Below are 13878 nucleotides of genomic sequence, written 5' to 3'. Positions count from 1 at the left end.
ATTGTGGGTATCTCACAACACTTACTCATAATTTTCTCTAACTTAGTGAGATAGTACAAACTACTTGATGGACCTGAAGTTTGCTTTGTTGCAAGATGTGCACTCACAATTCAGTATCTTTAATAATACAGGTATTCCTCAGTAATTCCTATGAGTTCTCTCAAGTCTATCACTGTCTTCACACAGCTTTCAGTTTAAAACACTTGTTATCCCCAGATTTTTCCTCATCTCTGCATTATTTTGTTTACTTACATCCAGTGTATTTCAGGATTTTCTTATACAAGCATATGAGGTTATCACCGTACATTTTTATTTATTTTATTTCATGTATACCCTATACGACCATCAGAAATATAATGATAACACTAATATATTGATATTGTTTATCCATGTCTCATTTCTAATTATTTTGGGAATTTTACAGGCTAAGGATTCAGTGATATAAAAAGTATCATTTTTGTCTTTATTTGCAAATTTACCAAATTGGTAATAAATGAATAAATACTGAAAAATGTCTCAAAAATTAAGGTCCCTGACTCATTTCAATAATTGGCTAATATTCTGTTAAACAAACCAGAGTTAGACATTTCAAAATAAGTTGGCTAATAGCACTCCTAATTATACAGTGTGGGTAAAATTGTTCTTGGAGAAGTAATTTTCAGATATTTAATTCCATAAAAAAAATTGAAGAAAACTTCATAAAAATCTGACCATGGTTTGGTAACTAAAATTTAAATTTAGGAAGGAATATGAAAATTTGAAAACAGACACTGTGAAAAACCTGTAGACAATGAGCTCTCTGCATGGAATTGGGTTTGTCCCATTTGAGAACAGTAATATGTTTGGTTTCCTGAAATTATTTCTATATGAGACAAAATTCACAAACATAATTTTTTAAAAACTGTGTTGTTTCGTAAAATGTCTCAATCAATTATATGGTTTAATTGCTTTAATGACTATTTTGTGAAAATAAGAAGTCTGTAAAAACTTCTTCCATGTATAAGAAGGTAGGTTTGACTTAAACAAACTGCCGTAATAAATTATAGTTGTAAAAAGATACATACAGATCAAACCAGAATTATTATAAAATACAATAAATGTTCAAATTATTCTTATTTAAAAGGCTGATATTCTGCTGAAACAGTCTGAGAGGGACTGGAAAATTTTTTCAGGAATGCATGATCAGAACCCTCTGTCAAGAAAAGATATCCCAAAATCCCCTTATTAAATATAATTTATTTTTTTCTCTTACGTAGATGGTCAAATTAACCTGAACTTCTGTTTTTATATATTTATTTTTTCTGGGATGTCTCTTATCATCTTGGTGTATGTTTATAGAAGTATGTTTAGTCCAAATGTGAGCCCATCTTGGACATGCCAAAATGGATGGTACAAGGTCCATGAGGCTATAATCCTGTGCAAAGAACTAAAGGCAACTGAGGAAAACTTGGATCAGGAGAGATGATCATTCACAGGAAGAGCACTCAAAGTGGTTGTCTAGTGCCAAATGATCCTCCATAAAAACATACATACAAGCAATATTATACTGACAGAGCAGATTGTATTTAGGAATATACATATATACACATACACTCATGAATGTGATAATAATTAGTGAGAAAAAGAAGTCATGAATTCAAAAAGTTCTGGGTAGATAAACATTTTAGAAAGGAGAAATGGGAAGGAGAAATGTAATTATGTTATAATCCTCCAAATAAATAAAATGTATAACAATTCAGAAAAGAATATTTAAAGTCCCATCTCAGAAAGGAACTTTACAGAACTAATGCAATTCCTTCTCAGTTCATTGTCAGTGCATAGATCTTTTGTTTATTGTTAGACTGCTATAGGGAAGACTTTGATATATGTGTATATTGATGAATTAAACATAATATGTGCTAACTCTTAAGAAGTCACTTCATGAGGCCAAATGGCATTTCCCTCTAAATTGCTTTTCTCTTGAATTCATCTGGAATATGTTTTTCTTTCTAAATATCATAGAAATGTTGCTGTTGTCCCATTTTGCATAACATGATGCCAAGAAGATATTTTTTCAACTTGTAAAGACATTTGATTTTGAATAATTTTTACCTATAAACAATACTTACAGTATAAGTCAATCAGAGGGGCGATGAGTCACTGTGATTGAGAAGTTACAGATTTTTGTTTCTTTCCTTAATTATGTTTTTTGTACTTTATAATCATTAAGCTTAGTTTTCAAATTCATCTGAAACATTTTATTTCTGTAATTTTTTACACCCATACTTCCTCATCTTGTGTAGGGCTACAATTTAAGTCATCTTAACTCATTACCAGATAGCTAATGTTACCAAATGATATAAAAAAGAGGACCCATAGCTGGAAAATATGCATTTCATGATTGTTAATGGAATATTTTTCACCAATGAAAACAAATAGGAAACCATGAAAATTGTCCATATTCTATAAACAAACATCGAGACTGTTTGCTCATTTTACTAATGTTTTCATCAAAACACAGTTCTAAAAAATACATCGTACATTTCTTATACAAACTTAGTTTCCTTACACAATAAACCAGTAGTTTACTGATTAAGAAAGTATTAAAGTAATCTATATCAATAGCAAATATTTTGTCTTGATCTGATGATGGTCTTCACTGTGGGAACTTCAGTGGCCTTGCTTGTTGATATTGGTCAGCAATTCTCCTAGTACCTGAATGTCATGTAGCCTGTTCCCTAAAGCCAGAGTTAATATTTGACTAATATATACAGTTTCATCTTATAATCAGTTTAGAAATATTGATATTATGGAGTGAGGGTAACTGATTAATATGCAGAAGTTTCTACATTTGAATATGATGAACATGTCTTGTAAAATAAATACCCTGTAGTCATTTTTTTTTACTGTAGGCAGTAAGTGTTACACAATAAATACAGAAACCAAATATTTGTTGATTTATGTGTATAAATGAAAAATCTGTTTATGAAAGAGTTGTATGTTTAGATCAGTTGTCTAATTGCTTAGAAAAGGCAATAAATATACTTGCAAATTCAACTGAGGAACATCTTATATTGTTGTTAATTTGCTTCATAAAAATTATCCTTTAAATCCTAGCTGTGATTAGCTTAATTATCTATTTATTGCCACCAGTAAATAGTTAGCAGAAATAAACGACAATTAAAGGCACTCATCTTAGATGTCATCAGTCATATATATATATATGTGTGTGTGTGTGTGTGTGTGTGTAATAACATATATATATATATATATATATATATATATATAATGCAAACCTCTAAATAATGTGCCCTATTTTTAAGACAGCCACATGAGGCTAGCAATTAAAATTACATTTTCTTATGTTAGTCTGGAAGCTCAACTTTCTTTTAAATTACTTCAAAATGATTTTTTTATATTTCTGATTAGATAAATAGATATAATAGTCAATAGTTCTTGTTGGAGGGAACACATAAACAAATCTATGTGGAGAATGAGTGATTCTTCACCTGCAGATGCTAATCACTGAGATGTCGTTGTGAGCACTGTTTTGCAAAAATGCCTACAAATTTCTAATGAAGTTTTGTAGCTTGAGGGCTTTGTTAGATAGACCAGTGGACAACAGCCCGAGAAACATTGAAACTGACAGGTTTGGCACTATGCAAAAGAGAAATAAAATCCAATGAAGACTAACACAACCCTTGAACAGAAGTAATGTATATCAGGTTAGAAAAGAGAAAGCATACAAGGCTTACAGAGATAGAAACGTGAACTGAACAATATGGCTTCAGGCATGCTGTGATTGCAGATAAACTGTTAACTACAAGATGACTTTTCTCCTCATTTCCTATATCAAGTTCTCTGGAAAACATGATAGATTGTCTTGCAAATGATTTTAAAAAATTAATTATCTTATTTATTTACATCCCAAATGTTGCTCCCTTTCCTGGTCCTCCCAATCTCAGAATTCTTCATTCCATCCCCTTGCCTCTTTGCCTCAGAGATGGTCTCACCCCTTCATCATTCTTTCTTAAGATATCAGGTCTCTACAGAATTAGGTTCATCCTCTTTCACTGAGGCCAGACAAGGCAGTCCTCTGCTACACACGTGCCTGGACCCATGGACCAGCATGTGTATGCTCTTTGGTTGGTGGCTTAGTTTCTGAGAGCTTTCAGGGGTCCAGTTTGTCTTTTAATGGGGCTGCCATCCCCTGCAGCATCTTCAGTCCTTCTCATAACTCTTCCATAGTGGTCCTGACCCCAGTTCAATGAGTTGGCTGTAGGTATCTACATCTGTCTCTTGCAACTCTTATCCTCTCATGTCTACTTTGTGAATATGTTTTGTCTTTTCTCAACTAGAATCCAATGAACCAAAACAAACTGTCCTTTGCATGTTTTATTATGGAGATGCCAAGTAGAGTTAAAGAACTATGTAAAAATATTATCCGTGGCAGTAAAACAATTGTCAAATATTTTGATAAATCTCATTAGAGAGAGGTTTAATAGGAACAAATGACTTCAGACACTATCAGATACAGGACTCTAGTGGGTAAGTTTTAATGGTAAATGGTATCACTTTATAACAATTTAAAATGCAGGCCATTGATGTGTATTTTGGTAGAATATGCAAAATCAGCTATATTCTCTGAAGACTACCTGAGAAACCCCGAATGACAACATACAAAGGAAAATAGATGAGGACCATAGAAATATCTCTATAGTGATCAGTAAAAGCAAGTATCAACAACATCAAGGAACACTCTTACCAAAACAGAGTAAAGAATGAATGAATGTCTGTTAAGATACTCATGGGAGTCCAGTTTACAAGCAGCTTCTTACGTAACCTCCTTCAGTATGTATGCTACGTTGGCACTCTGTGCCAAACATGGCTGTAATTAGTAGACACATACTGTATATCATCTCAAATCTATTTAGTGACTTCACATTGAATCTTTAAATTAGCCATCCTGGATTAAATAACCACTTTATAAAACAGCAAAAGTTAGAAATCAACATCTTTTTCCTTACTCTATGAGAGTAATATTGCTATACACTCACTAAAAAGAATTCATTATATTTGAATATATCTATTCCAATCTAAAGGCCTAGAACTAACTCAGAAAAAATCTGGTAAACATTTTATTGAATATAGTTGTAATTTTGGTAAACATTTTTTTGGTGAACAATTTTTAGATATCCATAATATTTTAGATTGTACTCGTGAAATATTAAATCAGTGATTTATATTCATATAACTTATTTCAAATTGAAATTATTTTCAAATTTTGTAACAGGTTTTTGTAACTATATTTCATAATGAGATGTGTTATTATTGAAATATATAATTAATATGATGCATAACTAAACTTAAGGTTTTTCTCAATCCTTGATATTATTAACCATTCTGTGCCACTTTTCAGTGAGACCCACAGTAATTGAAACTGATGTTTATGTAAACAGCATTGGACCTGTTGATCCTATAAACATGGTGAGTAAGAACTGTTACAATACAGGGTTCATGAGTGCGAGCCTCACAGCAGCATGAGGAAATGTGTGAATTAAGATAGTTGAGTGTGAAATGATTCTGTTTTAAGATGGAAATTATTATTATCTTGGTTAATTTGACAATTTTGACGCAGAGTAAGTTCATCTGAGTAGAGAGAGCCCCAGTCGGGAGAAAATGACTGTTTCAGGTTGGCCTGAGTGCGAGTGATTGGGAAATTTTCTTAGTTAATGATTGATGTGGGTAGTGCAGGTGTTTCTAGGTTGTATGAGAAAACAGAATGAGCAGGCTCTGGAGAGCAACCCAGTAAGCAGCAGTCCTCCAAGGTCAATGCTTCAGTTCCTTTTTAAAAGGATTTGGTCTCCCTGAATTCCTGCCAAGGCTTTCCACAATGATAGACTGTGACCTGCAAGCCAGCTAAACACATTCTTCCTCAATGTTTTTTCCCCCTTTGGCTGTGGTCTTTATTACAGCGATAGAAATCAAACTAGAAGCACTCTGTGTCAAATATAGGCAAGTGCAGCTATGACACTCCTTAGGGAAGAACTAGTAACACCTTATTCCAGTGGGTTCAATTTCTAGTGCATAAATAATTATCACCCAATTTATCAAGAGTCAATCGCTGATGAAATCTAGGATAAGAAAAATGAGAAAGCCCAATGTGAAAACAGACTAAGATTAAGAAGGCTTGCTAGAAAAACAAACTAACAAAACAGACATAGTGTGTTAGCAATTTTATGATTAAAGGTATTAAGAATAATCATTTTAATAGCCCTTATTAACAAGCTTTTATTTTAATAGCTTTTATTTATTAAAGATTATAGATTTGTAGCTTCTAGGAGGCTACAAACCCCCATTCTAGAACCCATACTCTGTGTATATGTAATGGAGTCAGTAATATACTGTATTATGTAGCTCAATTAACACTTCCATCAGTGAATGGTTGTCCAGGTTTGCTGTAAACAAATATAGACTGTTGTGAGAGGAATTCAATTCACAATTGTAGAAGAGAGAAGTACAAGTTCTTTGTAGGCATCTTTCATGTCCACATTCTCCTTGGATCCTAGCGATGCTTCTGTGTGGTTGTTTATTCCTGGTGTCTCTTTCAGTATGTTTTAAAATATTTGTCTTTCTCTATAAAATTATGTATGTGTTTTAATATGAATACAATATTCAGGTTTATTATGCTTGAAAATAAGAAGTTTAAATTAAAAAGTGTATGTGTATGGGTGCAGGTGTATAGATGTGTGTGTGTTTTTGACTGTCTGTTGGTCTATCAGTCTGTGTGTCTTTGTGGATGTGTGCAGGAACCCTTCAAAACCAATCAAAAGCCCACAGTTACAAAGGGGGCTAGTGAGAGGCCCATGTAGAAGACAATTTTAACTAAGGAATTCAAGACAAATAGAACTCACATTTCATGAGATGTTTATGTGCTTTGCTGTGAGTATTGTAGAGCAAGGGAACATGAGTACAACTTACCAGACAAGAGAACAGCTTCAACTTTATCTCAGTAATTGCCCAGACAATTACAGTGAGAGTGGAAATATTCATGCACTGGTATAATTGTTATATGGGACTTGTTTGCCTTGTTATAAAAGGTTATGTTTCTTTTGAAAGTTACTCATGTTTAGTAGCACATTATAAAACCTAAAACTTCATTTTCCAATTAATTACAGATTTCTTTCCTGTGTTTCAGGATTGGATCATGAGTTTGAAAAATCATATTCCTATTTTTAAAACTAGGGATCTTTATATTAACTACAAAAATGTTTCAACCAACTAATAGATCATTTCATTAATTTTTATTTTGAGAATATTTGAGAATGCACTAATGAAGGCTGAAAAGAACTAAGTAATGTGAAGAGGCATTATAGTTTTGTTTACATTTTTATTAAAATGCATAAATATAGGCAGAAAAACAGGTGCATTTGGATCTGAAGCCAGATAATACCAAAGGGTTAGTATAATGGAAGTAAAGTATTTTCTTCTTTGTAGATTTACTATCTTTGAGATGTGGATAGGGTGTTATTTTGTTGATCACATACAGCTCATAATTGCCTTCTAACTAGTGGGTAAAACAACCATGGATTAAAGAATTTGGGAAGGGGAATAACAGTTGAAATATAAATCAATAAAATAACCAAAAAAATTCCTCCAGTGAAGATAAAAGAAGAGAAGCAACCAGAAGTGAAAGCAGATTTGTTTATGTGCAGAGACTAGAGCAGATTTGCAGGTGTAACACCACCATCTCATTGAAACCTGCAAGCATGCACTGGATGTGAGATCCTTAGTGGGAATTACTGGAAATGAAAGACAGGAGAGATGTAAGCATCAAACCCTGCCATGGGGTAGAACCCGTACCACATCTTCAGAACATAATTTATCTTATCCCAGTTACCAAGTGGTTTCTCTCATAGTCACAGAACACAGTTTCTAAAACCATAGATCCTTCTTGCTAGAATTTCCTCCCCCCCCTTTTTTAATTGGATATTTTATTTATTTACATTTCAAACATTATTCCTTTTCCCTGTTCCTCCCAAAAACCCTTTTACATCCCCCTCCCCTTCTTCTGTGAGGGTGTTTCCCCCACACACTCACCTACTCCTGCTTCCCTGCCCATGAATTTCCCTACACTGGGGCATCAAGGCTTCACAGGACCAAGGGCCTCTTCCCCCCATTTATGCCGTACAAGGCCATCCTCTGATACATATGCAGCTAGAGCCATAGGTCTCTCCATGTGTACTCCTTGGTTGGTGGTTTAGTCCCTGGAAGCTCGGGGGGTCGGGGGGGAAGGAGTAAGGTTGGTTGATACTATTTTTCTTCCTATGGAGTTGCAAACCCCTTCAGCAATTTCAATCCTTTCTCTAACTCCTCCATTGAGGACCCCATTGGGAACTCCGTGCTCAGCCCTATTACTTGGCTTTGCTAATGGAGATTGGGCTGAGAACCAAAGATCCAGATATAAAGTGTGTAAGTCCGAGACAATCTGGAGAATCAGTGGGGCTGTATTCCAAATAACAGACTACCAGAGTAGGCTACTTGGCTAATGGTACAAACAGAATTGGGTCAAGTTGATAAATAAAGTGAAATTATATAAGTCAATATAGAAACATTTAACAAACAAGATTTTTTTCAAGTTAGTTTCAAAAGGAAAGGAAATCCAGGAGATTTTTCAAACAAATATACATGTAAAGCTGCAAAGTCAGAAGCTCTGGTCAGAATGAAATGGGAGTAGAGGGTAGTTCTCTTCAAACATGAGGAAGAGATATTGCTCTCTTTAATTTTCATGAATGTAACAGAATAGAAAACTGTCAAAGCAATGTGTGTGTGTGTGTGTGTGTGTGTGTGTGTGTGTGTGTGTGTTTGTGTGTAGAAATAACTGAGAAGAGAGAAAATAGAGTTGGGGAACCAACATAGAGATATTAGAAGCAATTGTATCTGCTCTTCTGATACATAAGACAATGCAGACACATTATTTAATTATACCCAGCACACAGATACAGACAACACACACACACACACACCATTTAAGAAGAAAAAAAGAAAACCCATGGGATGTAGCTTTTGCACATCAAAGAATATATTTTTCTTTTACTATATTAACAGGAAATGTTATCATGCCAAGAGCATTAACTTGAGAAATTATGAACAGGAAAAATGGCACAGGAATAAAGCTTTGTTCTTTTTTTTCTTAACAGATTAAGTGGTCTGCATGTGCTGTGGAGTGGAGAAAATAATTTGGGTATTGGGAATTGGTGAACAGTTGTTATATTTGAAGAAACCCACCTGCAGTTTTGACTTTAATTTTATTCCCTTGATTTTTATGATCATTAAAATCTTGTCACTGTAATTTAATGTCCTTACTTATGCACCAGATAGTACATTTTGTCACTAGTTACTAAAAAAATGACTTTTAACCACAAATGATATTTTAGAACAATAGGAAACATTTTTAATATTAACACTAGCAGAGAAAAATCCAGTTATACATACAACATTTTCTTTTCTTGGCATCTATGATCTAGTACGCTCATTTGCCATGAACTTATTACATCAAAGTTATATTAATGTTTAGGTACTTAAAATTCAAAATAAATTTTATCTTGCTTTAGACAAACTGATTTTTTTGTTTTTTTTTAAAATTTGTTTTATGTATTCCTGAAGTATTTGAATTCATGGTGTTTGTGTATGAGTGTACATGCACCATGGCATGCAAGTGGAGATCAGAGGTCAAGTCTGTGGAAATAGTTCCCTTTTTCCATCTATGACTTGGATTTTGAGGCTCACACTCAGGCTATACACAGGAAGGACTTATACCTGATGAGCCATCACACTGGTTCAAAATATTTATTTAATTAGGGTTTGTTATATTTATTGTTGCTTAGCTGATGAAAATTTCTGCAATCACTTCTCAGTTTGTAATATAGAGGCTTTTTCTGTGAGGGATGCAAAAGAGAAATTATAAAGAAAGCTGCCACAGTTTTTAGAAAGTAGATAATTTAGGTTATTTTATTATTCTATTATTTATTTATTTTACTCTTTTAGCAAGTAGTTATTTTTCAGAAAAAGAAAAGTAAATGATATCAAGATCAATGTATGAGTCTATGTAAGTTTAATGCCAGTGCTGTTTGTTATAAAAAGAAAAGTTGATAAGAGTAGTGTTTTCCTATATTGCAAAATGAATGTGTGACTGGTAATTTAGCCTAATGCAATCAATAGTAACTCTGCTAGGGAGAGAGAAACTGTGGGAAGGAGAGAGGAAAGAAGAAATGAAAGATGGAAAGAAGTGAAGAAGGGAGGGAGAGAGGGAGGAAATGAGATGGGAAGAAAGGAGAGAAGAAAACAGGCAGAAAGAAATAAAACAGGACAGAGCTAGCTGTTGTCATAGCAAAGTTACAGTTGGCACAGTTGTGATCAATTTTTCCTCACTGTTGTGGGCTTTTATAAAGATACTTCCTTGCATCACAATTAGGGCAAAAAAAAGTCAGGAGAGCATGAAAAGACTGAGCTTGAAAATGTAGAATAATTTTTATTTAAAAAAACTTATAGATTCTAAAAGGAAATGAGAATGCTCTTGGAAAATTATATTTAGTCATCTGTGCTGTGAAATATTTAAATGTGTATATGAACACACTTGTATCTTACAAATGATGCTTCACACACTCAAATCTGATTCCTAATGGTTTTCCAGATCTCATTTTCTGGGGATTTCTTTGAATACTACAAGTCTTCAGGGTTAGTTATTTCTTTCTTGAATTGATGATCATTTAGGTGAAACTCAGCATGCAGTGAAAATACAATCATGAACCTATAAATGTAAAGTTTTAGTCTATTTTTTCCATTCAATTGAGAAATATGAAACAAAGCAGAATTAAAAATGAGATGAGACAACACAAAAACAAATGTAAACATTATTAGAAAACATAACATAAAACTCTTCCTCCCACCAAAAAGATTCATTTCCCTTGTCTAGAAACAGAGAAGTGGATATTTTTATTTAGATAGCTTTCTTTCCAAAGCCAAAGAATAGCTATTCACAGTGTGATAGCACCCTGAAGAATAATTTCTATGTTATTTTTTTCTCGGGTAAGATTACCAGTTATTTGTCCAAAATACAATTGCAAACCAGTTTTTAAAGGTTTCACTTTTTAATGTTACTAGCATTAACATATTAGAACAGTTTTTTAAGAAAGCAAACTAGCTTCTATAATGGGGGTCAGCCTCCCTAAGTCACATGAAAACTTAAGAGAACAAACTCAGTTCCTCAAAAGGCAACTTGGCCTTCAGAATGCTAAGTCTGAGCGCGGAGCATCAGCATCCCCTGTTCTTTAGTTGCTTGTCTGCTCTGCAGATTTTAGACTTAGTCATACTTCCCAGGTTCATGTGCCAATTCTATATAAAAGGCCTGTCTACTCTCTCTTTCACCTATCCATCTGAAGTGTCTGTTCTTTCTCTGCAAAAACTGATCAGCAAAAACTCATGGAGACAGATCTGGGTGCTAAATGGTTAGACATGAGAGCTACTACTAGCCCCTTTGTTGTGCCCAAGTCTCCCTAAGGCTAGGGAAGTTCTTCTTTTCTATACTATGGCAAGAGTCTGGCTGTGGTCCTACTAATTTGGATGTTTTACTCTTTAAAATTATACTCAGATTATTATGAAACTTACACCTGATGGTAAAATTATGGTTAAGCATTATACCAAAAAACCGAATGAATTATTAGTAGAATTTTAGGTTCTTAGCTCCAATTGTAGTATTAAATGGATTTAGAGCTATATTTATAGCTCAGAAAAATTAAGAATTTGATATTAAATGGACAAAAGCTTACACATGTAAAATATCATGTATGTTTTAAAAAACTAACAAACAAAAACAAAAAAAACCCAGCATCTTAGACATACACACAAAATTCAATCCTTTATTATGTTAGGTATGCATTCTTTAACCATTTTAATATATGCAGAAATTGAGAGTATTACTCTAAATTTATTACCAATTTATTAATCGAGGTGCTTTGCACCTTCCAAAATCCTGACCATATGTACCTATATCACTAAGTCTTTGTAAATTACTTCCAGCTAAAAATAATTTCTACCAGTTTTTACCATTTAGCTATACTTATTCCAAACTCTGTTGATGTTTAAGTGTTTATTAACCAGATATTCATATCAAACAAATAGAAATAACAGAGTAAGTAAACCATGAAAAGTTGTTTGTTGAATGAGTTAACAAAGTAATATTTGTGATACTCTGTGATATTTGCAAACTACATTCACAGAAACAATGCCAGAGCAGAAAGGTTCACAACTGAATCCAGGACTCATGGGAATTTCTTGAATTTATCTCATTTTATAGTTTTATGACCTCCATCTTCTCACTGAAAATTTTTAGATAAAACAAACCATCAATTTTTTTTACTTATTGTGATAATCTCGGGTCTTCTGTTTTAGGATAATTAAGTGAAATACAATTGGTATCTGTGAAGTGTTACCACTAATACTCCTATAATATGGATTCAATATTCATCTCTCTCCCTGTCTGATTCTTTATTTTAGTTTACAGATGATTAGGTAGTTTAAGAAAATATTAATCTGAAGGTGGACAGATAAGATCAGGATCAATCAAACAGCACAATAAAGTTATAACTCTATGTTAATAGCTAGGAAGATTATGCATTTTATATGAAGATTTTTTTTTCATTCTAAGATCAGACAAAAAACAAACATCCCCTCCATCTGCAATAGTTATCCAAAAGGTAGCTACAATATACAGCTTTGGTTTCTGTACTAATACCCACTTATGATTCTGCTTTGCTACCTTATAAAGCAGAGTAGCACATTTTTGTCAGTTATTCATTTTGTGGATTAAATTTCGAGGAGACAGTTAAGTTTACAAGGCATGGCAGATCTGAAGTATTAAATGTACTGTTCCTTATCTAAAATGTTTCTGCTAGAAGCTATTTTACTTGTTCTGAGTCAATAGAAACTCCATTTCAGATTCTTTTTTTCCTTATTTTTATGCAGATGATTATAACCTTTAAATAGGAACATAAAGTACAAGAACATAGTTTGATCATTTTCTGAAAATTACTCTAATATGACTGTGTAAACAAAAGTGGATTTTTTGATTACATATAAAATGGCACAGACTTCAATAACCTTCTTATCTCAGTAAGACATTTATTAAGGATTAGCAGTTCAAAAGTGCTTGGGAGTACAGCACCTGCGAGGCTTTGTGCACGACAAGTTATCGAGTAATACTCTCTGCATCTCTTTCTTTTGACCACAGATTAATTTTGAGTAGAAACATTTCCCTTTTCTTTAATATTTTCTATTTAGGGAAATTTGATCTCTTCAAAGCCAGAACCCATTCAACAGTGATGAACACGTTTAGAATTATGTATAATGAAATGAAGCTCCATTCTGAGCATAAGGCTGTGCAGGTGGAGAACCCTGGGTTAATACATCCCTTGAAGTTGCTGAATGCCATTTGTGTTATTTCAACATTTCCGTTAGTGGGGAAATCATTCTCAAGCGCCACCTTTGATGATATCTTTGGAATCTGAAATTTAAGTATGCCTAAGAATCATGATGCTCTTCATACTAGACACATTTTATACTTGGTTAAATATGAATTATCTGCTGTAGTTGCCCATCCAAATGTGTAGGGGAAAGTGGAGTAGGCCCGGGTAAGCTGCCTTGAGAGATATTCCTTGTAGGTTTTCCAGGGTAGAGTCCATGGTTCCTGGGGCACAATGTGCCTTTCAGTTCTGAGGAGATACCTATGCACTACCTCAGGTAGTGAAACGTTCAGGCTGCTTTTTTTTTTTTTTTTTTTTTTTTTTTTTATGTTTCTTTAGTTGTTGAGGAGGCATAGAAGCTCGATAGGACAATTGGTCA

The 13878-nt window shown here is 33.5% G+C and overlaps 1 protein-coding gene across 1 annotated transcript in view; it reads left to right on the top strand.

Moving 5' to 3' along the window:
• The window catches only part of Gabrg1 (gamma-aminobutyric acid type A receptor subunit gamma1), a 69977-nt gene that overhangs the window by 29704 nt on the left and 26395 nt on the right, over positions 1-13878 (top strand). Inside the window, exon 3 of the mRNA XM_034509509.2 lies at positions 5399-5466. Coding sequence (XP_034365400.1) covers positions 5399-5466 — 68 coding nt within the window. The remainder of the gene's footprint in view (positions 1-5398; positions 5467-13878) is intronic.

This window comes from Arvicanthis niloticus, chromosome 7, assembly GCF_011762505.2.
Source record: "Arvicanthis niloticus isolate mArvNil1 chromosome 7, mArvNil1.pat.X, whole genome shotgun sequence".
In the NCBI taxonomy this organism is placed as follows: domain Eukaryota; kingdom Metazoa; phylum Chordata; class Mammalia; order Rodentia; family Muridae; genus Arvicanthis; species Arvicanthis niloticus.
Note: the sequence above shows the minus strand (reverse complement) of the source record. Positions and strands in the feature narration are given on the sequence as shown.